Genomic DNA, 23,643 nt, shown 5'->3' on the forward strand with positions numbered 1-23,643 from the left:
AGCACTTTAAGATACATGTTGTGCTACTTTTTTCAAGATGCATTAATTGATAAAAGTGACAACCATATGGTGCAGTCACATTTCCTCTACGGTGGTCGGACGGCGAGTCGAATAAACCCGTTTTAACATTTTTTTTGTATAATAGCTACATATTACATATAGGTGGTTTGAATAAAACGGCTGTTTTCGACTCGCCGTGAGGCCGCCATAGGGGAAATGTGACTGCAGCAGGGCAAAAAATCCCCCCTCACGAACGTGTACTGTGCCCCTTTCACCTGAGAAGGACCCGTTTTATATGTGAGCAAGTCCCCCTTGCCTTCTTGTAAGTGCCCTTTCTCGAATCAGTGCCCCTTTTTACCCAAGAAAAGTGCCCCTCATGAACGTGGGGTTCTGTGCCCCTTTCATACCTGAGAATGACTCATTTTATACCTTTAGCAAGTGCCCTTTTACCTTCTAATAGGTGCCCTTTCTCGTATCAGTGCCCCCTCACGAACGTGTTCTGTGCCCCTTTCACCTGAGAAGGACCTGTTTTATGTGTTAACAAGTTCCCTTTTAGAACAAGAAAAACAATATTCTAATTTGTTAATATATGTTACTACTTATGAAGGAAAAAAAAACTTGTGTGAGCAAGTGCCCCTTGCCTTCTTGTAAGTGCCCTTTCTTGAATCAGTCCCCCTTTTTACCAAGAAAAGTGCCCCTCATGAATGTGTTCTGTGCCCCGTTCATACCTGAGAATGACCCGTTTTATGATGTTAGCAAGTGCCCTTTTGCCTTCTAATAGGCGCCCTTTCTGGTATCAGTGCAATTTTTTACCCTCACCATGGACCTACTGGTAAGTCCATACCCTCAAGAACGTGTTCTGTACCCCTTTTACCAGGACCTGTTTTTATGTGTTAACGAGATCCCTTTTTAGAACAAGATAAACAATATTCTATTTTTTTAAATATATTTTACTACTTATGAAGGAAAAAAAAAACTTGTAATAATCATACGTGCCTTAAGTTTCATGAGTCATGTGAGTGGGGTAGATAAACAGTGACATACAGATGAGGGAGCTTGGGGGCTCTTGCCCCACCTCCCAATTTTTCACGACCAATAAAAAATGGAGAGAGGAAAGAAGAAATAAAGATAGTTGAAATATAATATTATTTTCTGAATATTATTTCAAAATCTATCACAAAATTGGATGTTCGTTATAAAAGTATCAAAATTGTTTATGGCTTGTGAACAACTTCTTATACGACATCTAGTCGCCTGAAAATGTTTGGCTCATTACACCACTGTAAATAAGTCGTTTGTTTTCTTTGTTTGTTTGTGAGAAAACTATCTTAATTATTGTTCCAAGACAGTTATGAATGAATTGAGCATCAAATACGTTGACACTTTTAACCTTGCCTATTACATATTTGTTTCTAATTGGTTATGACCACAATCATAGACCAGAGTTTCAATTGAATCCGAGTTCAGAATACTTGCATCTGTGTCTGCAGACTAGGATCTATCATGACCGTACACATACACCACAATATATTTTCCTCTTCAAGAGACATTGTTACATATGACATAAAAGAATGAGAAATGAAAAAATGACACTTACACACTGTAATTTTCAATTGTAATATATGACATTTATATCAATTTTCTAAATAGGGTGTACTGATAAATGTTGACACAATAAACACAAACATACATTATGTATATTTTAACATAAATCATACATCCCATATATTGCAACCTGGGGTGTCATAACAAATAAATCTTAACTGTGATTTTTTTTTTCAAGGAAAAACATGAAAGTCTGATGACTAACAAATTGGATTTCTTGAGCAGAGATAGTTTGTATCATGCCCAAATTGATTTATCCCTCGTCTAAAAAGATACAACCTTTAAAAAGTATACAACTAATATCAACCAAGGTTGTTTCAGGAGACATGTGAATATTAAGTTGAAAATTTTCAAAAAATTAATGATTTGGAGAAAAAAAAACAGTTGATTCATCAGTGGTGATTAGAGCTAACAAAACCAAACAGAATGGTCTATTCTCTACTGAGAAGATATACAATGATTAAAACTCGTGCCAGTCCTTGTTAGCTACATGTAAAAAGACTATACTGTATCTTAAACATATTAAATGTGAAGTCAAATTGTCTGCCTCTAAGATAATGTGGCAGGTGAGAGATCATATGGCATTTTAGCCATCTCTTCAAGTGTGTCAACTCCAAATTCACTGTAAAAACACTGTTTAAAATTTCAAGCATATTGTTTCAGCCTGTCACTCGAACAACTTCTGAACAGATGTTTTAAGTTTTACTAACTTGTCGTTAGAGTCGAAGCCTGAAACAACTTGCTATGCTTTTATTTTTACCGAGTAGCACCATTTCAAATTGTCTTTTGAACTACTATACACCACTGGGCGTATGGCATGCCAAAACACAACAATTTTGTATTTTATGTGGTGTACAAACTAAAGTTTCATTCACAGTGAATTGCCTAACTTGTATTATAATAGGGCACCTACATACATCCATGATAAGTTCATCAATGTTTGCCTTTCTTTTATTAATCTCCAGGAGGAAATAAATTCACAGTACTAACATACTGACTCTATCTGCTCCTCACTAGCAACATGTAAACCAAGAATCTTTCTTCAATAATTTTTTTTTTGTCCTAATAAAAATTGAATTCAATTGTATTGGAATGTTACTAACACTTTTGTTGACTTGGTACTCGAATAGATCTACAACAGAAAGGAAAAGAAAAAGACAAACAACAGGGCTATGTATACACTTTCTTCACCTTACTCCTACTGCCAAATAAAGAAAATGGAATAGATGTATTTAAAACAAACCAGTGGATTTGAGAAGAATCATGGCATAAGGTCTTCTTTTCTTCATCAAACAAGTACCTGGGTAGCATTTCATCAACATTTTTGTCCGACAAGCTGTCAGACCTGACAACTTTTCTTATTTTGATAGGTTGAGAAGCATCGTCACTATGGTAACTGTCGGATGAAACATGACTTGTCGGATAAAACGTCCGACAAGTCCTTTCATGACACGCTTCCCTGCTCTCACTGAGACTGGGTCCAAGAGACACTAATACCCCTTTCATAAACCCAATTATGCGGCTAATAGCAGCATAATTTGGTCGTAAAATCGGAGGAGGACCAGAGTTATCCACATTATTTTGATGCTGCAATTATCCGCATAATAGCGGCATCGGGACCATATTTTGACTTTATGAACGCATTTCCAAATAATGCGGATAATTGCCATGGTGCGGTCACAAGGTCACCCTTTTCCAACACGACCGCATCGGAGGGGGCGTGTGCAGTTGTCATGACGATTATCCGCCTTTTTCAGGACGGGCGCTCATAAAAATAGTGCGGATTATTTTCGGAGTTTGTGAACGCAATTTTTATTGAATTATCCGCATTACTCTTAGGCGGCTAATTGGAGGATGGGTTTATGAAAGGGGTATAAGGATGAGATTGCACACAGTCTTAACATGAGTACAGGTGAACGTATCATGCAAAACTGTACATGTCAATAATGAAGTTAATGTACTTTACAAATGCCAGTCGTGGTGATGACTACTAGGTTTACTGATGACCTAAAATTAGTGTAAAAACAAAATGGCCAACAGTGTTAAATGTGTTTGACAATATAAGCATCAGATGGTCAGTCCTTTTCCAATCAATAATAATACACTACCCCACATATGCTTATCTATGTTGGTGACCTTCATTGTAGTCATTTTTTAGCTAATATTTCAGGAATTCATAGCATTACTTTTAAGTATATGTAATCATCTAGATCTTTCATGATATGGTGACAATTGACCTTTGACCTTGATTTCAATGACTTTCTCCTGAAACCGCTGTTTGCTGCAACTACACGTACTTAAAACAATGCAGCACTTAGAACTCCAATACAAAAAATCGAAAAAAGAAAACAAATGTCTCAAGGGCAGGCAATTAAGAAATCTTTGGAGAAAAAAAATGGTAAAGTACCTGCATTTCCAAATAATTTCAAAAATTCAAACTATTGACTGTTGGTTACATGTTTGATATTGATATAATCAAAAGGAAGTTACAAGTTGCATCATAATGCTTGTTGGTCCGCCTCATACAGTACAACAGCATGGGTTTGCTGTAGTTCCTATGTATCGCTCATCTCGTCATGAAACAGGCCCCATATATTTTCCTGATACATACACATGAACACATCTGATGAAAATCAATATTCTACCTTTCTAAAACTTAACCAAGGCTTCAGATTTTGATTTTATGTGACCATGATACTCCATGCTGAATTACAAAAGCAGAGCCATGTGTCTATTCTGCTTTGTTATTGGAAGAAATATGGCCAACATTTAACATGAGAAACATTATCTGCAGTAGAATAAAAACCATTTCTTTGAATATTTGCTGAATGATGCCATCCTTTTCCAAACAAATTTTAAAAGAGATCTAATAACCTATCCAAACTAATACAAAGAGGAAACATTGACACAAACAAAATCCACCACATATGTATATATTTCACATTTCATATAAAGTTTATAAGATCTAAAGACTAATCATTGTGGGTTTTTTTTTTTGACCGGTTAGCCCCCATGATTTTTTGGCAAAAACCGGTGGACCTTTAAAATAAAGAAATACAAAAGAATGACATGATTCTTTATTTCAGCGGTCCACCAGTCAGGAAGAAATTGCACAGGTGACCAGCAGCATCAGTCAGTCACCAGTGGACCGCCCTTATTACAACCCTAGTTATGCCAATAAGCAGCCAATCTCCTGGCTGCTATTGCTTCAAGCAGTTTCGTGATTATAATAGCTGGCCACTGTATTTTACCAAACCTACTACAGTACCTGTATATCACATACTTTATGTATAATTTAATGATCAGTCTTTGTCAGTATTATTCATCACTTCGATTGTCACATTTAAAATGTATTCATTTATATTTTTGTTATCATGTGAACATGTTAATTCATTATTGATTTATTAATAAAATGCAGAAACTCCTGCAAATAAGCTGCTGGACTTTTTGAGATTGATTCACATGCCTGGTCTTCAGGGTGTGTTTCTCTTATCTGGATCTTCAGAAATGAATGCAATCTTATAGAAAGGTCACAAAAGTTACATAACATATCTCTCATCACAATCAATATTCGCAAACAAGCATGGGTCAATGTGCTCAGTCTGCATGGGAGAGGCCTATGGGAATGAGAGTTTGATTTGAATTATCAGGAAAAAAAATGTCCATGAAATATCTGGATATCAACCCATTGCCTTAAGAGGGTAACCACTAGTGCCATTCTAAATACGCACGTATATTGCATACCACAAATCAAAGGACTCGGAGTACTTATCATTTCCAACATCTTGGCCAAATAGGTGAAATAATCAAATACTAAAAGATAATCAATATAATAATCAAACTTGAAGGTTCTGATGTAGCTCTGGTTTGATGTCAAAGACCATGTTAAATAGATCATTTAGGACCTGTCCTCTAGTTTGGCCTACTCTCTGGTTTATCTCTTGGATCTTAGCAGCGGTCTGGATCTCAATCTCACGTGCCTGATCTCCTTTGGAACCCAAGTACTGGAAGAAAAAAAAAAATGGGGGAAAAAATGCTTTATCTTGCATAGCCAGACAGCAAAAAGTGGCATTAATGCTGCATCCATTAAAGGTCAAGTCCACCCCAGAAAATTGTTGATTTGAATCGATAGAGAAAAATCAAACAAACATAACGCTGCAAATTTCATCGAAATCTGATGTAAAATAAGAAAGTTATGACATTTTTAAGTTTCACTTATTTTTCACAAAACAGTTAAATGTACAACTCAACGATATGCAAATGAGAGTCGATGATGTCCATCACTCACTATTTCTTTTGCTTTTTATTGTTTGAATAATACAATATTTCAATTTTTTACAAGTTTGACAATAAGGACCAACTTAACTTAACCATAAACTGTTAAAATGATGGTAATTCCACATATTCAGGGAGACATAAAACTTTGTTTCACTTGACATAATAAAATACAAAAGAAATGTGAGTGGATGACCTCATCAGTCTGCCAATTTGCATACTGACCATAATAACTGTTTTGTGAAATTAAGCGAAAATTTAAAATGTCATAACTTTCTTATTTTACATCTGATTTTGATGAAATTTTCAGTGTTTTGCTTGCTGGATTTTTCTCATTTTGTTCAAATCAACTTTATGTTAGGGTGGACTTGTCCTTTAAGATATTTGGATCCCTTACAAAGTCTTTTATTCACCTGTAAATATCACACCTTCCACTGTTAGCAGATATGAATCCTTAAAAAAAAACAAGAGTGTCGCTAAGGCAAGCAAATAATACGCCCGCCTGTAACATGGAAAATGGAGTTATTGGTCAAGCAAGAAAAGTGGAAGGTGGCGACTTCACCTTTGACCTTCTGACCATATGAGCCTGGGTTAAGTAAAACTGAAATTATTGCGTTTACAAGGACTGCAGAAGGGTAAGTTGAAAATATGTCACTGTGACTTTGACCTTTTAATCAAGAGGTTTCCTGGGATCCATGCTAGTATTATACACACCAAATTACATGTATATGAGCCTAGGTTAACCGTTAAGTTAAACTGAAGTTATCACGTTTACAAGGACTGCAAAAGGGTAAGATTAAAATATGTCAGTGTGACCTTGACCTTTTACCTTTTGACCTCAAAATCAAGAGGCTTCCTGGGATCCATGATAGTATTATACATGTACACACCAAATTACATGTATATGAGCATAGGTTACATGTAAGTTAAACTGAAGTTATCACGTTTACAAGGACTGCAGAAGGGTAAGATTAAAATATGTCAGTGTGACCTTGACCTTTGACCTTTTGACCTCAAAATCGGATGGACGGACGGACACCGAGCATGATACCATAATATGTCCCGTCTAGGACGGGCGTATAAAAAGCCACCATGTCATTTAAAACCTCATCCATTGGGCCGTATGCATAAAAACAAGCAATTGCTTGTGCTAGCCTTTTGCTTGAATCGGTATGCACACAAACAAGCAATTGCTTATAAGCAAAAGCTTTTGCTTACAAGCACAAACAATTGCTCACTACTCGTAAGCGAATGCTTACCAAACAAGCAATTTCTTAAAACCGTATGCATAAAACAAATCTTTTACTTGTCTTGATAAGCAATTGCTTGCGTTTTTTCAAGCACCTCCAGACCAGCTTGAGCTCTTGCTTACTCATGGCATTCTCGTTTAAGGATTAAATTTTCATACCGTTTCAAGCTCCATATTCCAGAGGTTATGTTGTGATTTCATATCTAATCAAATTCCTGTTATTTTAGACTTTTTACGGCAATTTTTGTCCATCGATCTACATAGAAACCCCCCTGATGCTCTGCGCTGTTTTCCCCCTATTTGCGTAATAAAAAATACTGCTGCCAGTTCGGGCACGAAGCGTCGTTGTCCTACTGTGCGATGTTCGCACAACCGTCACGATCCTTTGTCCAACACATAAGCAATTGCTTAGGCAGTGCAAGCAAAAGGTTTCAGCACAAGCAAAAGCTTGTGCATACGAATTTAAGCAATTGCTTGAACTTGCCCTTTTGCTTGATCAGCTCTTGCTTTTGCTTAAAGCATTTGCTTTAAGCAATTGCTTGTCTTTATGCATACGGCCCAATGTCTCATACTGCACATGTACATAAGCACTGCAAGTGAATGTACAATCTTTCTCTATTACTACAGTATCATACATGAAATTTTTATCTCTTGCAATCTCTCTTTTTCTTTTTGAATTACCTTTTGTTGAATTTCTTCAAATTGTGTCTCCCTCTCTTTCTTGTATGCTTCTATTTCCTGTTGTGCTTCTTCTTTGGCTTGTTTTAATCTCCTGGCTTTTCCTGTATACCAAGTATGAAAGGAAATACATGTACATGTACGCATGTATACAGAATGACATGACAAGATACATGTATATCACTGAATCTATTCGATAAGCATTGATTCATTATTATGTTTTAAAGATCATTTAAGCTCAAAGTCAAACACTATTGAATTTTGTTCATTTTGATTATTATATGATGCAATGTCTCAATTTTTATACATGTACTGTATGCAGACGAGACAAACGTCTTTGCACTGATTTGAATGGAAAATATTACCAAGAAGATTTTATTTCATGAATCATGAAAGTATGGTAATTAATTAGTAAATATCTATTGCTTAATGCTTATGTTAGACTGTTCTGTTCAAGCACTAAGCTTACGTGTAAACATTGTCAGCCATCCAGAAGGAGTGATCAATGTTCCCAAGGCAATGCTCATTCCATGCAAGGAATTTGAAGTTAACAGTGACTATCAAACATAATAGGGACCTCTGTCAGAAATCTTGCAAGCAAATATACAAGTACATGTAGAGAAATTTGATAAGCCATTTTCAATAATGGATCAAATAAAATCCATTCCATTTAATACCTATTGGTATACATGTAGGCCTACTTTATCAGATATACTTGAACATGATCACTGAATATTTCTAGAAACATACACTACCAGTCACAATTCTTTGACTCACTATTACCTGATAAAACTAGAGAACAATAGATTCTGTCCACTGAATCTATTGTTCTCTGGTTTTAACAGGTAATAGTGAGTCAAAGATATATGCAGAACAAGCGAATATATTTGATTCTTGAAAATTACATAAGAGTTTAATCAAGTATTCCAGTTATGAATATTAGCTGAACAGATTGAATTAGTACCATGGCAAATGTAGGCCTACATGTGTTTTAAGCAAAATACAAAATAAGATGAAGTCAATTTGCAAACAATACTTTATTTGACTTTGATTTTGCAAACAATTTTTTATTTGACTATGATATGATTATAATTTACACCTCTATCTCATCCATGCCAGTGTCATCTGGGGCCCATTTCAGAAAACTTGTTATAATAACTGATTTAAAAGTGACAAATTTTCATCAAATAACCAACAGATGACGAAGCAGAGACAACATAAATCGATAACTGTAAACTCTTCAAGTTCTGCGGTGATTTTCTTGCTAACCCAATACAATGCAAACGAACTGGCCTCGTTCCTGTGTGTGGCAGGCTACTAGCTAGGCATGTAGGATCGGAGCAGATTCTCAATGGTGCAAACAATCTCACATGATAAACAGTTTTTCCACCAAAATAATCAAAAAATCGGCGGGAAATTTTATAATTATATTATGGATTCTCAAATTATTGATTTGGTGATGTAATCGGAAGAACAAGTTATTGAGTTTTCATAACTAGATCTAGTTGTTTCAGCTTTCCTTTTGAGTCTTGCTGTGATCGGTGCGAACTTGAAATGGGATAGGAGAGAATGCCTGTGTATGCTGCCGCGATGTTTCATCTAATTTTTAAGTTTGACAATGTTTCACTATTAAATTTTATTCATTTCTAAAACATTCTAGTTTTGGGGGTTTTTTTTTAAATATATTTAAAAAACACCAAATATCATTATAATTTTTGTTAGATGATTGGATATTTGGATTTTTTTGTTTGCTTGAAGTTTGAACTTTTTTCTTCTTTCTTTCTTTTCTATCCTTCTTTCTTCATCCTTCTATCCTTCCTGTTTGCACTTTTTTGTTCAATTTATATTTATTTCCTATCTTTCTTTCCTGATCCTTTCTTTCTCTGTTCATTTTTCTTTCTTTCCTTGTCTTACCTTCCTTCTTTTTTTTTCAATTTCCTTTTTTTTATTTCCTTCATTTTTTTTCTTTCCTTAAACTTTTCTTTGCTTCCTTCTCCCTTCCTCTCCTTTTTCTTTTTGTTCTTTCTCTCCCTCCATTATTTTCTTTTTTCATTCTCTCCTCCCTTCATTCTTTACTCCCTCTCTTTCATCCTTTCTTTCATTCTTTATTTTATTTTTACCTTCTAATTCTTTTCCCTTATTCTTTCTTTCCCTCCCTCCCTCCCTTCCTGTTTTTCTTTTTGTTTCTTTCAAAGAATGAAGGAAACATTTTTCTTTCCTTCATTCTCTTTCCTCCTTTTTTTCTTACTTTCTTTTTTTCCTTTCTCTCCCTTATTTTTTCTTTCACACATTTATTCATCTTTCCTTCCTTTCTTTTTCTTTCCTTCTTTATTCATTTCAAAGAATGACGGAAACCTTTTTTCTCTCTTTAATTCTTTCATCCTTCTTTTATTCTAACATTTTTTTTTTTTCCTTCATTTTCCCCTTCATTTTGTCTTTCTTTCTTCTCACTTCATCTCTTTTCTTTTGTCTTTTCATTCTCTCCTTCATTCTTTCGTTCACCCTCCCTTCCAATACTTTATATTTTTTCACAAGTCTAACACTACACTGACTGTGTAGCCTTCTTCTTTGTTGATCTTTTTTTATTATGATCTGGCTCGGTCAATCCGCTCATGCAGTATACTTTGTCGATTGTCCCATATTTCATCTTGAGAAATCTGGTCACCCTGCTTTGAAGGTACCCGGGCCATGTTAGTTTTTTACTTTTGTTAATTGTGGCAGCCTGGGAAGTTCTGGCGGCGACCTTCTGAGCTCGGAACTCTCTCGGTTAGACAAGTGGTACTGCCGCCCTAAGGCCTAACATGCCTAACCTCAAACCTGTCTCATCCCACTCCCACTCCCAGGTCGTACCGTAGACAGCTGGCAGCCGTCTGTTTCGAGGAGTTTTTTAACATTTTTTTTATTTTTTATTCTCCTCGTACACAGACGGCTCGCTAGCGTGCAGCCACCATTAGGGGACTTGCAATGCGAAATCCCCCCGTCGGGGCTCTTCAATTTGTGTCTTTAATGAATAAAAATTTTGAAAATTAACGCGACCAAAATGCAAATTAAAGGTAAATTGTGTCATTGGTTTATTTCAAAACTTTCTTTTAAATTTCACTCTTTGCTTTCCACAATATTCATAAACAAGTTCTGAGTCCATACAATGTATTGCATTGGCCAGAAAGAACTGTTTTTATTCTCAAAAAAATATATAAAGATGAGAAGATTTGCCGAGTGAGCTTTTTTTATATTTATTTTTTGAACTAACATAAAAAATGAAGAGCGCCACCTTGAGACCAAATGACATCAATAACTGCTCATGAATATTCATATCTCTAGCTCTCGCCTCTGCGCGAGTCTCAATCAAGTGCAGTGCCGATGCACGGTTATGGCGCGCCATCTGTTTCATAAAGGCGATAAACTCAGTTTATCGCCGAAAAACCTAGTTTATCAATCGAAAAACCTAGTTTTTCAATTGAAAAACTTAGTTTTTCGCCGATAAACTTAGTTTTTCGCCGATAAACTAAGTTTATCATTTGAAAAACTAAGTTTATCAAGAAAAACTAAGTTTATCGCCGAAAAACTTAGTTTTTCGATTGAAAAACTAGGTTTTTCTTGAAAAACTTAGTTTATCAATTGAAAAACTAAGTTTATCAATGAAAAACTTAGTTTTTCACCGATAAACTTAGTTTTTCAATGAAAAACTAAGTTTATCAATGAAAAACTAGGTTTTTCAAGTGAAAAGCAGAGTTTCTTGAATAACTAAGTTTTTCGACTTATAAACTGAGTTTTTCTAGATAAACTGAGTTTTTCAATTGAGAAACCTAGTTTTTCGGCGAAAAACTAGGTTTTTCAAGTGATAAACTTAGTTTATCGGCGAAAAACTAGGTTTTTCAAGTGATAAACTTAGTTTATCGTAGAACGCCATTTGTCCCATAAATGCGATAAACTAGGTTTTTCGCCGATAAACTAGGTTTTTCAATTTCGATAAACTAAGTTTTTCAATTCGAAAAACCTAGTTTATCGAAATCGAAAAACCTAGTTTATTGAAATTGAAAAACCTAGTTTATCGCCTTTATGAAACAAATGGCGTTCTTCGATAAACTCAGTTTATCACTTGAAAAACCTAGTTTATCGCTTTTATGGGACAAATGGCGTTCTTAGAAAAACTCAGTTTATCACTTAAAAAACCTAGTTTATCGCTCTTATGGGACAACTGGCGTTCTTAGAAAAACTCAGTTTATCAGATTCGAAAAACTAAGTTTATCGAATCGAAAAACTAAGTTTATCGAATCGAAAAACTAGGTTTTTCGAAATTGAAAAACTTAGTTTATCACTTGAAAAACCTAGTTTATCGCCGATAAACTAAGTTTTTCAAATCTGATAAACTAAGTTTTTCGAATCTGATAAACTGAGTTTATCGAAGAACGCCATTTGTCCCATAAAGGCGATAAACTAGGTTTTTCAAGTGATAAACTGAGTTTTTCTTAGAACGCCATTTGTCCCATAAAGGCGATAAACTAGGTTTTTCAAGTGATAAACTAGGTTTTTCAATTCGATAAACTAGGTTTTTCGATTTCGATAAACTAGGTTTTTCGATTCGATAAACTAGGTTTTTCAAAATTGAAAAACTTAGTTTATCACTTGAAAAACCTAGTTTATCGCCGATAAACTAAGTTTTTCAAATCTGATAAACTAAGTTTTTCTAATCTGATAAACTGAGTTTATCGAAGAACGCAATTTGTCCCATAAAGGCGATAAACTAGGTTTTTCAAGTGATAAACTGAGTTTTTCTTAGAACGCCATTTGTCCCATAAAGGCGATAAACTAGGTTTTTCAAGTGATAAACTAGGTTTTTCAATTCGATAAACTAGGTTTTTCGATTTCGATAAACTAGGTTTTTCGATTCGATAAACTAGGTTTTTCAAAATTGAAAAACTTAGTTTATCACTTGAAAAACCTAGTTTATCGCCGATAAACTAAGTTTTTCAAATCTGATAAACTAAGTTTTTCGAATCTGATAAACTGAGTTTTTTAAAGAACGCCATTTGTCCCATAAAGGCGATAAACTAGGTTTTTCAAGTGATAAACTGAGTTTTTCTAAGAACGCCATTTGTCCCATAAAGGCGATAAACTAGGTTTTTCAAGTGATAAACTAAGTTTTTCAATTTTGAAAAACCTAGTTTATCGAATCGAAAAACCTAGTTTATCGAAATCGAAAAACCTAGTTTATCGAAATTGAAAAACTTAGTTTATCACTTGAAAAACTTAGTTTATCAAATAACTCTGTTTATCAAATGAAAAACTTAGATTTTCGTTGATAAACTCAGTTTTTCGCCGATAAACTTAGTTTTTCAATTGAAAAACTAAGTTTATCAAAAAAAAACTATTTATCAAATGAAAAACTAAGTTTTTCGGCGATAAACTTAGTTTTTCTTGATAAACTTTGTTTTTCAATTGAAAAACTAAGTTTATCAAAAAAAACTTATTTATCAAATGAAAAACTAAGTTTTTCGGCGATAAACTTAGTTTTTCTTGATAAACTGAGTTTTTCAAGTGATAAACTTAGTTTATCGGCGAAAAACTAAGTTTATCGGCGAAAAACTAAGTTTTTCGATTGAAAAACTAGGTTTTTCGATCGAAAAACTAGGTTTTTCGGCGATCCCACTGGGCAATTTGTTACCGATTACCAATTTTACCGGTTATTACCGGTAATATCACCCGGAAATTTGAGTAACACCAAATATTACCGTTATTACCATGTTATTACCGAAATTATAATTCCTGTTGATACCTGTTACTGTTATCACCCTGATGAAACCTACATTTACCTAGTTACAACAGGGTGATGAGGGGTAATAAGGGTAATGTTGAATGACTTTGATTGGTTATAACATTGCAAACTTTAGTAATAAGAGCAATCTTACAGCAATCCCAGCGAAATTTTCAAAGTCCAAAAAATTACTGTTATCACCCTGATGAAACCAACATTTTACCCAGTTACAAACAGGTTGATAAGGGGTAATGGGTAATGTTGAAACGCTTCCATTCCCAGACAGTAAAGTATCTGGATCACATACGGTTCTTATCTGGGATATCTGGGTCCCATATGGGCCCACATGGAACCCAGATGAAAACATATACTTGAACCCACATGGTGCCCAGATAGGACTCAGATGGAAACGAGACCTCCAACCCATGCGGAACCCATTAATATTGGGTAAATGGAGTAATATCAGATGGTAATATCAGGAAAATGCTGGGAATATTAGTTACTCATGAATATTCATTACTACAATAAATGGCCAAAATTTTAGCTAATATAGCTGTAATAATTAATGTGTTTATGTTTATGCAATTATTCCACCCAGAAAATTTTCAGAAAAATGTGTAGTTTATATATCATATTAGTCATAATCATGACATTAATTTTAGAAAAATGTTTTAGGGTTGAATAATTGTTAACCATAATTTGTCAAGTGTTGTAAACTCGCTCAATATATAGAAGTAAATGACAGGGTTTGGTGGATAGGTGTAGGATAGGATTAGGATTAGGATGTAGGATTTTAGGATAGGATAAGATGATATGGCTTAGAGTATGGAGTTGTAAAAATGTGCTTCAATGACCCTAATGACACTAATTGTTTTTTTTAATGAGCCGACATTAATTGGGTAATATTGGGTAAACAGAGTAATATGAGGTGGTGATATCATTAAAATGCTGGAAATATCGGTTACATCATACTGGGTAATATTGGGTAAATGGAGTAATATCGGGTCCGGGTAATAACGGGGAAAGATTGGTCTACTATTTCCCCGTTACTACCCACTGGTGTTACCGTGGTAATAACTACGTTATTACCTGTTACAACCCGGGTAATATCGGGTAAAATGCCCAGTGGGATAAACTGAGTTTATCGCCTTTATGAAACAGATGGCGCGCCATATACGGACGCATGGACGGGTACGGAGTCTGTACACCGTGAATGCACGGGTTTCTTTCCCGGTTTCTCATGCATTTCGTAGAAAGCGTGTACATTGAAAACAAAGTCTGACGGCTTTTTCCTTGCTTTTATCTTTGCTTCGTTGATCTGTATTGTTTCTCTATTTCTCCAGGGTATGGAGGGAGGGAGAACGGTGCTTGCGAAAGGGAGAGAAAGGGCTATATTCTTATTTATTATATTTTTCTAGTTTTTTATATGTATTTTTGTTTTGTTTCCGATTCACTGAATTGTTATCATTTTCTTCAGGTTCTGTATTTTGATTTGTTCATTATTATCACGTGTAGTAATATACGTTGTAATTTCTTAATTGTTTAAATAATAGGCCTATGCTACATTTTTTTTAAAGGAAAAATTAGAAATCATTTTGTATTGAACTAGCTTGGCCACCAATTTCGTTATTTGCTTTGTGTGTCATATAGCTCTCCACCACTGAATTCGTCAATATACTGCCTCGACGTATTTATCAATTAAATTGGACAAATACCGCGTGGCTGCTATAGTGTTTTTTTTTTACAATATCCAGGGGCGGATCCAGCTTTCACTAATAAAGAGGGAGGGGGTTGAAAAATATTTTCCCCGATCGATCCGCAGCTCAAAGCTATTTGTTTGTATCTATATAGTCGTAACAGTTACTCATAAGCCCTATAAAAAATGCGAGCGCGAGGTAAAATTTTCGGAAATCGTGTATTGTGTCCTGAAAATTGACGGATCCATGCAGCACGGGCCGGCTGTGCCCCCCGCCCCCCCCCCTTCAGAGGCACAATCAATATTTCTTATGTAAAAATCTATCGTTCTAACCATTTTTTTTTTTGCTTGTCAAATTTTCCTCGGGAAAATGTGCCCCCCCCCCCCTTTGGAAAATCCTAGATCTGCCTCTGAAGATTAATCATGATAAAACAAAATAATCATAACGGTACGTAGGGCCTATGGTGCACTGGGTAGCCACTTCAGTTCCGTAAACTGTTCTCCCAGCGGGCCATGCTAATACCCCGGCTTTAGCTTGGCTACCTAGTAGGCGCTCAAGCATTTGAATTAGTAAATGGTAGTTCCCTTGTTTGTTTTACCATGGACCTATAATAGGTCCATGGTTTTACTAAGGCCTGTTTTTGTTTACATTGATCAGCTGATATTTCTTTAATTTGATATGAATAATACCTTTTTATTGTAATCGCTATTTTACTATGCTTTATTATAAAAGGACCAAGATGAAAAAAACAGTAATTACAACTCTGATCTTGCGAACCTTTTTAAATATGACTGAATGAATAAATAAATTAATAGGTAGGCCTATTGATAAATAGATATTCCATCGAAACTGAGGCAATGCGAACACGAAGCGCGGGCTAGATTGTTTTATGCAGTGACATGGTTCCCCCCCCCCCCAAAGTCTGAATTACCCTCACCTTATTTTATTCATTCTTCCCCCTTATATTTTTTCTTCTCTCCCCACCCTCTGCTTTCCATTCTATTACTTGTTTCCCTTTCTTTCCCCCTATTATGCGCCGCCAATAGGGTGGGGGCGCCCCGTTGGCCTCCTGGATCCGCCTATGATACCGGTACGTCAGGCCTGTATATTATAAGCAATTGATGTTTATGTAACATCGATTATCCGCCCCCCCCCCCCGAAAGTTTTTCTTTGTATTTTTCTTTTCAACTTGTTATGGTAGTATATACTAAACAAGTATCACGTTTGACTTTGTCCAACTTTGTGACCAAAACTTTAGTACGGTTTTCTCAGTGAAATTGATGATGACGTCTCCTGGGTGCCTCCCCCTTCACCCCACTCCTCCTTGGTCCTCTGGGCTTGGCGAATAAAATTGCGTACGTATCATGGAGAGATATATCGAGGACATACAGCTAGGCGGAATTATTTGGGGAAGGGGTCTTCCATTTCTTTGTTATTCAGCGATGGTTCAGCGAATGTGCTCTATGCAAAATCACGTTTTGGCACGACTTCTAAGCGCTGGGCATGTCAACGGACAATAACAAAATAAATGCAAACATGTCATGGATCGAAATGGTAAAAAATATATATTTTAAAGAAAACCATCGTTATCAAAATTTGATGCAGTCAAACCAAATTTTTTTGTTAATACCAGTTTCAACTTACATTAAAAATTATATCCCGAGGCCATATTAGCACCGGGGGGGGGGGCAGAGAGCACTTGCACCCCCCAAAAAAAATCCCAGTAGGAAATTTTTTTTTTTTCAAAATGGAAAGTGCCCTTCTTTCAAAATGATGTGTGCCCCTTTTCAAAATAAAATACCTTTTTTGAAGTCAAACAATACATTTTAGGTTAGAAAATCACAAAATTTTTGGCTCGCGCTTCGCACTCACATCATTTTGAAAGAAGGGCACTTTCCATTTTTTCCCTACTGGGATTTTTTTTGGGAGAGGGGTGCAAGTGTTTTGGTTACAACTTCTGCCTACAATGTTCAATTTTCAAGTTTGAATATCACAAATTTTCAGCTCGCGCTTTCCGCTTGCATGTTTATTCTTGGTTTCAAAACTTAGAATGTCCATCAGGTTAAAATATCACAAATTTTCGACTCGCGCTCGCATCAATTATTATTTATTGGTTTCAAAAAGTGCTTAGATTGTCCAGTTTTCAGGTTGGAATATCGCACTCGCGTCCATTATTCAGTTAGATACCCATCTTTTTCATGATAACAAAAACAATTGCTCGGAATGTTTGATTTTCAGGTCTTATTAGTACATGCAATGTCCAAAATTTTGAGCCCGCGATTTGCGCTCACACCATCTCGCAAGGATGCTCTTTTAACAATAATTTGCGCGGTAATAATTGACCAAAAAGCGAGTTTCACAACTTCAGATTTGAAAATGTTTCCAAACCGCTTGCTTGCTACGCTCGCTCCCGGGAAAAATAAAGCCTGATTACATATTTAATCAATCAGAAAAGACTTCAAAAAGGCATTGCTCACCTTAATTACTATAAAACGCACAACTATTTAACGCAGATGATAATCTCATGGTGAAAATTTCAATTGCATAAAAAATACATATAAGTGCCCTCTTTTGCCCCCCAAATGAAATACGTTCCGCCGCCCCTGATTATCACCCATCGCACTTGCTGGTATTTCTATTTATCGTCATTCCCCCCTCTCAAAGAAAAAACTTATGCTTTTGCCCTTTATTTAGCCTGCAATGGAACTTGTCGGAAATTTTATTTAAACGCGAGCATATCAAACAGGATGCAAATGGAGGTCTATTCAGCCGGGCATTATTTATACGCTTTGGATTCTTGTTTGCCTAGAAAATGTAAAATATTTCAAGAGTTCTTATATTTTCATTACATCTTTGTCCTTATTTCTCTATATCCGTAGCTCCATCATGCGCGTATTCGAGGGCCCTTGGGGCACACCCCCCCCCCCCTGGGTAGGCGAAAAAGGGGCGCCAAAAATAGGGAGAAAAGGGGAGAAAAAATGAGGGAAAGAAGAAGAGAAAGAGAAAAGGGGGAAAGAAAGAGAGGAGGAAAACAAAAGAGCGAAAGGGGAGCGCCGAATTAATGTTCGCCCTAGGGAGGGGGGCGCCCAATTGATAATCGACCCATAGGGGCGCCGAATTTAAGTCCAACATAGATAGGGGAGCCGAATAGTTATTCGACCTAGGGGGTGCCAATTGATGTTCAGCCTAGGTGGGGGGGGGGCGAATTAATGTTTTACCTCGGGGCGCCGTATAGATGTTCCACATAGGAGGGGCCGCATTGAAGTTCGACATAGGGGCACCGAGGGGGCGCCGAATTGATGTTCAAACTAGGGGCTTGGGCGCCGAATCGATATTTTCCATAGTGTTGCCGAATTGATGTTTGACATAGGGGGGCGCCGAATTGATGTTCAACCTAGGGGGTGGCAAATTGATGTTCAACCTAGGTGGAGGGGGGGGGGGGCGAATTAATGTTTTACCCCAGGGCGCCGTATAGATGCTCGACATAAGAGGGGGCCGCATTGAAGTTCGACATAGGGGCACCGAGGGGGCGCCGAATTGATGTTCAAACTAGGGACTGGGGCGCCGAATCGATATTTTCCATAGTGTTGCCGAATTGATGTTTGACATAGGGGGGCGCCGAATTGATGTTCAACCTAGGGGGTGGCAAATTGATGTTCAACCTAGGTGGAGGGGGGGGGGCGAATTAATGTTTTACCTCAGGGCGCCGTATAGATGCTAAGATGTTAAGTTCGACATAGGACATAGGGGCACCGAGGGGGCGCCGAATCGATATTTTTCATAGGGTTGCCGAATCGATGTTTGACATAGGGGGGTGCCGAATTGATGTTCAACCTAGGGGGTGCCTAATGGATGTTCACCACACGCGGGCGCCTATTTTATTTTTGTCCTGGTGCGCCAAATTCAGGTTCAATTAACCAAGGGAGGGGGATGGGCGCCAAATTCATGTTTGCTCGCATCAAATACTCATCCTGTTCATGATTACCAAAAGTGCCTATAATTTTAGATCAGAATACAAAAAAAAAAAATCATCCTACTCTACGCACTCGCATTAATTGTTTAGTAAAGTGACGATCCTGTTCATGGTTAGATAAGTGCTTAGAATGTCCAACTTTGGATCGAAATATATAAAAAAAAAATCAGCTCGCGCTTCACGCTCGCATAAACTGTTTTGTTAGTGCTCATCTTGTTCATGATAATCGAAAATGCTTACTCGAATGTCCAAATATTAGGTAAGAATATGAAAAAATTTCATCTCGCTCTTTGCGCTCGCATCAATATTGTTTAGTTAGATGACAATCCTGTTCATGATTACCAAAAGTGCTTAGTCAATGTCAAAATTTTAGGTCAGAATATCAATAACTTTTTAAGCTCGCGCTCCGCGCTCGCACAATTGTTTAATTAGATACCCATCCTTTCCATGGCTATAAAATATGCTTAGAATTTCCAGTTTTGGGTCGGAATACTAAAAATTTTACGCTCACGCCTCTCGCTCGCATTAAATGATTTGTTAGATACCCATCCTTTTCATGATTACCCAATAATGCTTAGAATGTCCAAATTTTAGATCAGAATATCAAAAATTTTCAAGGCGCGCTTCGCGCTCGCATTAATTATTTAGCTAGATACCTATTCTGTTCATGGTTATAAAAAGTGCTTATCATGTCCAGTGTTGGGTTGGAAATTCAAAAATTGTCAGCTCGCACTTCGCGATCGCATAAAATGTTGACAGATACCAACCCTGTTCTTGATTACCAAAAGTGCTCATAGATTTTTCCAAATTTTAGGTAAGAATATGAAAAATTTTCATCTCGCTCTTTGCGCTCGCATCAATATTGTTTAGTTAGATGACAATCCTGTTCATGATTACCAAAAGTGCTTAGTCAATGTCAAAATTTTAGTTCAGAATATCAATCAATTTTAAGCTCGCGCCTCGCGCTCGCACAAACAATTGTTTAAATAGATACCCATCCTTTCCATGATTACAAAACATGCTTAGAATGTCCAGTTTTGTGTTGGAATATCAAAAAATTAAGCTCGCGCCTCGCGCTCGTATTAAATGATTTGTTAGATACCCATCATGTTCATGATTACCCAATAGTGCTTAGAATGTCCAAATTTTATGTCAGAAAATCAAAAATTTTCAACTCGCGCTTCGCGGTCGCATTAATTATTTAGTTAGATACCCATCCTGTTCATGATTATAAAACACATGTGAAAAGTGCTTATAATGTCCAGTGTTGGGTTGGAAATTAAAAAATTGTCAGCTTCCACTTCGCAATCGCATAAAATGTTGATAGATACCCACCCTGTTCTTGATTACCAAAAGTGCTCATAGATTTTTCCAAATTCTAGGTAAGAATATGAAAAATTTTCATATTGCTCTTTTCGCTCGCATCAATATTGTTTAGATAATACATATACCCATCATGTTCACGGTTGCATTAAAACTCAGGATCCGCCCCCGGTTAAGAAATTACAGCTCCCGCACATAATTTTAGTATGGTCTACCACTCTGATGAGAAGTTGAACTAAATTGAAACCCCAAAATGCTTAAAATTCTGTGCTTTCTGGTCGCATTTATTTTTTTCAAAAGGTGGTTACAACATATTCATGGATGTTTTTTTTTCATGAACACATTGAAAAGTGGTCTTCGATGCCTTTTTCCCGTGATTATGAAATACGATCATTCAAACTGCATTTAAGGCACCTATGATTGCCGTGCTGGGCGCGCGCGCGGGTCGGGGTGCCATTTTCCGAAAAGTTCACAGGGGCGCCAAAATAGTCGGGCTCAATCATGGATCCTGGATACGCGCATGTCCGTTGGGCATCGTTTCCAACACTACCTCCTTATCTATACCGGCGTGATACTAGGCGCTAGTCCATGGATCGGATCGGTTTACTTCCATTTCGTCTAATGCCAACTCGTCTACTATCATTATTTGGTCTACCATCAGTTCGTTCACTATCCACATGCATGCATTCCGTCTAATAACCATCTGATCCAATAGTCATTTAGTCCATATACAATTTGGTTATTGGACGTGTTATTGTGCAAAATGAATTGGATACTGGACTAACTGGACCAAATGGTTGTTCGATGAAATGTTGATGGACGGATTGGCATTGCATGGACTAAATGAAAGTAGACCATGTGATGAATGGACGAGTTGGCAGTTGACGAATTGGCAATTTACCAATGGACCTACTAGTACTAGGCCACTGAATTGAACTTGTCATGTGCCATAACACCTAAACTGCTTCCTTATATCCGATACCCCCCTCCATCCTAGCTCGGCCGCCCCAATAAAGGGAAGGAGGAGAGAGAAGAAAGGAAGAGAGAGATAGATTGTTGAAAGGGAATCAAAAGAACGATCAAAAGGGAATTTGAACGCAACATAATATTATACTCTGTTATTGTTTGAATCGTTTCTCTCTCATGAAATCTATAGTTTTAATATATATCGTTTCAGTCATTCTCATTATTTTACTGCATAGCGAATTACAAAACGTCCTATCCTCGTTTCCACTGACCACACATGACATTATTTATCATTTTATTATTATCATGCAATGAAATTCATACTGTTTTTACACGCTGCGTCGGCTGCCACTTGACTACCTTGTAAATATTTTTCTGATGATATTCAGTTTAAATCAGTGGCGTTCAAAATAAGGCTTGGGGCTGTATGGATTCCCAAATTTGTCACGGCCAAGAAAAAAAAAGGAAAGAGAGAAGGGAAACTATTATCTGAATATCATGTCAAAATCTATCATAGATTACAAAAAAAAAATCAAGATTTGTGCCCTATATGTATATCTGGCCCCTTCATTTTTGTTATGTTAATTATTTACGCCACTGGTTAAAATTAAATTCAACTTAAAACATTTTCCCTTTATCATTGCATTATACATTCATGAATAGTGAAAGCATGTTCATAACATCTTTCTGTATTTTTCGCTGTTTATACAATTCCTAACCTTAGGTTGTGTGTATTCCTTATGTTCGCATTCTCAATGTTATTTTTCTCTTTATTTCAATATTATTCTCACAAACTTTATAATGGTATGCCTATTCAAGAAAGTATTACTTGTTTGCTTGCCCCATGACAGCTTTGCCTTCACGTTTGCAGATCGGAGTGTCTCTCAGTCAGTATTCAGAGCTATTACTGTATTCTCCTTGACCCCCCCCCCTGTGAGTTGTAAAACACCCATAAAGGCAAAATATCATATTTTTATCGGCAACATATTTGCGTCACATCACCATAAATTAAGTACATCAGAATAGGCGTATACCCATTGAACCTCGCCAGAATGGGCTTGCCCAAAAATTTCAAACACAAATTTCTTTTTTTCCCCGAAAGTCATCACCGCTTGGAAGTAGGCGACCTTCCCGCCCCAAAATATTCTTATTCATACAATAGTGCAATCCGTCACGAACACCATGCACGATTGGCCTTTCATAATTAACTGATCTCCAAAATAGTTGAACCATATTCCAACACTTTCTACGATCAATACGATCGCCTTGACTGATCTGATACTTTCTGATACGATTAATTATTCCGCGATTATATGCCTCTTGGAAGCGGGGGGGGGGGGGGTGAGCTGGGGATGCGGCATGTATTATTTTCCATGGGCAGCACCCCCTGGAATTCTGATAGGTGTCAAATTTGAGAAATGTATGGAATGACCAACATTTCGTGTTAGAACCTTTATGTTTTTCTTTTGCTTTGTCAATTTTTTTTCAGCAGGTAACCCCACCCAAAAAAAATCGTGACAGTGTGAACTGAGCACATTTTTTTTTCAATCATCAAAAATGATTATTATATTATTTTCCCCATGAGTTGTGAAATGTTGACACGCCGAGATCTCCTTGGTCCCAATCCCAATGAAGAATACATTTCCTCGGCTATATAAAACAACAGTTATCATTCGTTTTTCCTATATTTATAGCAGGAAAATGGGAGTCCCAATTCTCGGTTCCACTTTCATTGCTAAATAAGTCTACGTTATGCCAATCAAGATGTGAGTGATATCTTTGTGTCCTGCTCACGTCGCCACGCACCACAGTCATTCACATTTTTTTCAACAGTTGAACTGCTCGTTCACACACTGTATGCGTATAGGCCTATATCCCGGAGGCCTATCTTCCTCTCATTTGTTGCAATAAAAGTTCATCTTTCCATCTATTTTTATTTGTTTATTGTTTATTTAATAAGGGGTAGCCCATTCAACAACAGCTCCCATGGGGCGCCCCTATCTATTATTCGTCATTGGTATCCATTTGTCTTTGTCCATCCATTCTTGGAGTTATACATTCATCGGATGATCCATTCATATATATGCCTATTCATCCATCTATTCATTCTTTCAGTCATCCA

At 36.7% G+C, this 23,643-nt stretch overlaps 1 protein-coding gene across 1 annotated transcript; it reads right to left on the reverse strand.

The window, feature by feature from the left end:
• Positions 1-1,616: 1,616 nt before the first annotated feature.
• On the reverse strand, positions 1,617-7,969 carry LOC129277614 (V-type proton ATPase subunit G-like). The gene is made up of 2 exons (XM_054913771.2): positions 7,811-7,969; positions 1,617-5,609 (listed from the first exon to the last, which is right to left on the reverse strand). Exons 1-2 carry the CDS (start codon positions 7,952-7,954, stop codon positions 5,442-5,444), a joined length of 312 nt encoding a protein of 103 aa, XP_054769746.2. The 5' UTR covers positions 7,955-7,969; the 3' UTR covers positions 1,617-5,441.
• Positions 7,970-23,643: the final 15,674 nt, after the last annotated feature.

The sequence above is a fragment of the Lytechinus pictus genome, chromosome 15 (assembly GCF_037042905.1).
Source record: "Lytechinus pictus isolate F3 Inbred chromosome 15, Lp3.0, whole genome shotgun sequence".
In the NCBI taxonomy this organism is placed as follows: Eukaryota; Metazoa; Echinodermata; class Echinoidea; order Temnopleuroida; family Toxopneustidae; genus Lytechinus; species Lytechinus pictus.

Bases quoted from the DNA above. Each gene is read 5' to 3' on its own strand.
- LOC129277614 (XM_054913771.2), bottom strand. From the start codon at position 7,954: ATGCGTACATGTACATGTATTTCCTTTCATACTTGGTATACAGGAAAA. The intron at 5,610-7,810 runs GTAATTCAAAAA...TTTTTCTTCCAG, and splicing joins TTGAAGAAATTCAACAAAAG to TACTTGGGTTCCAAAGGAGA.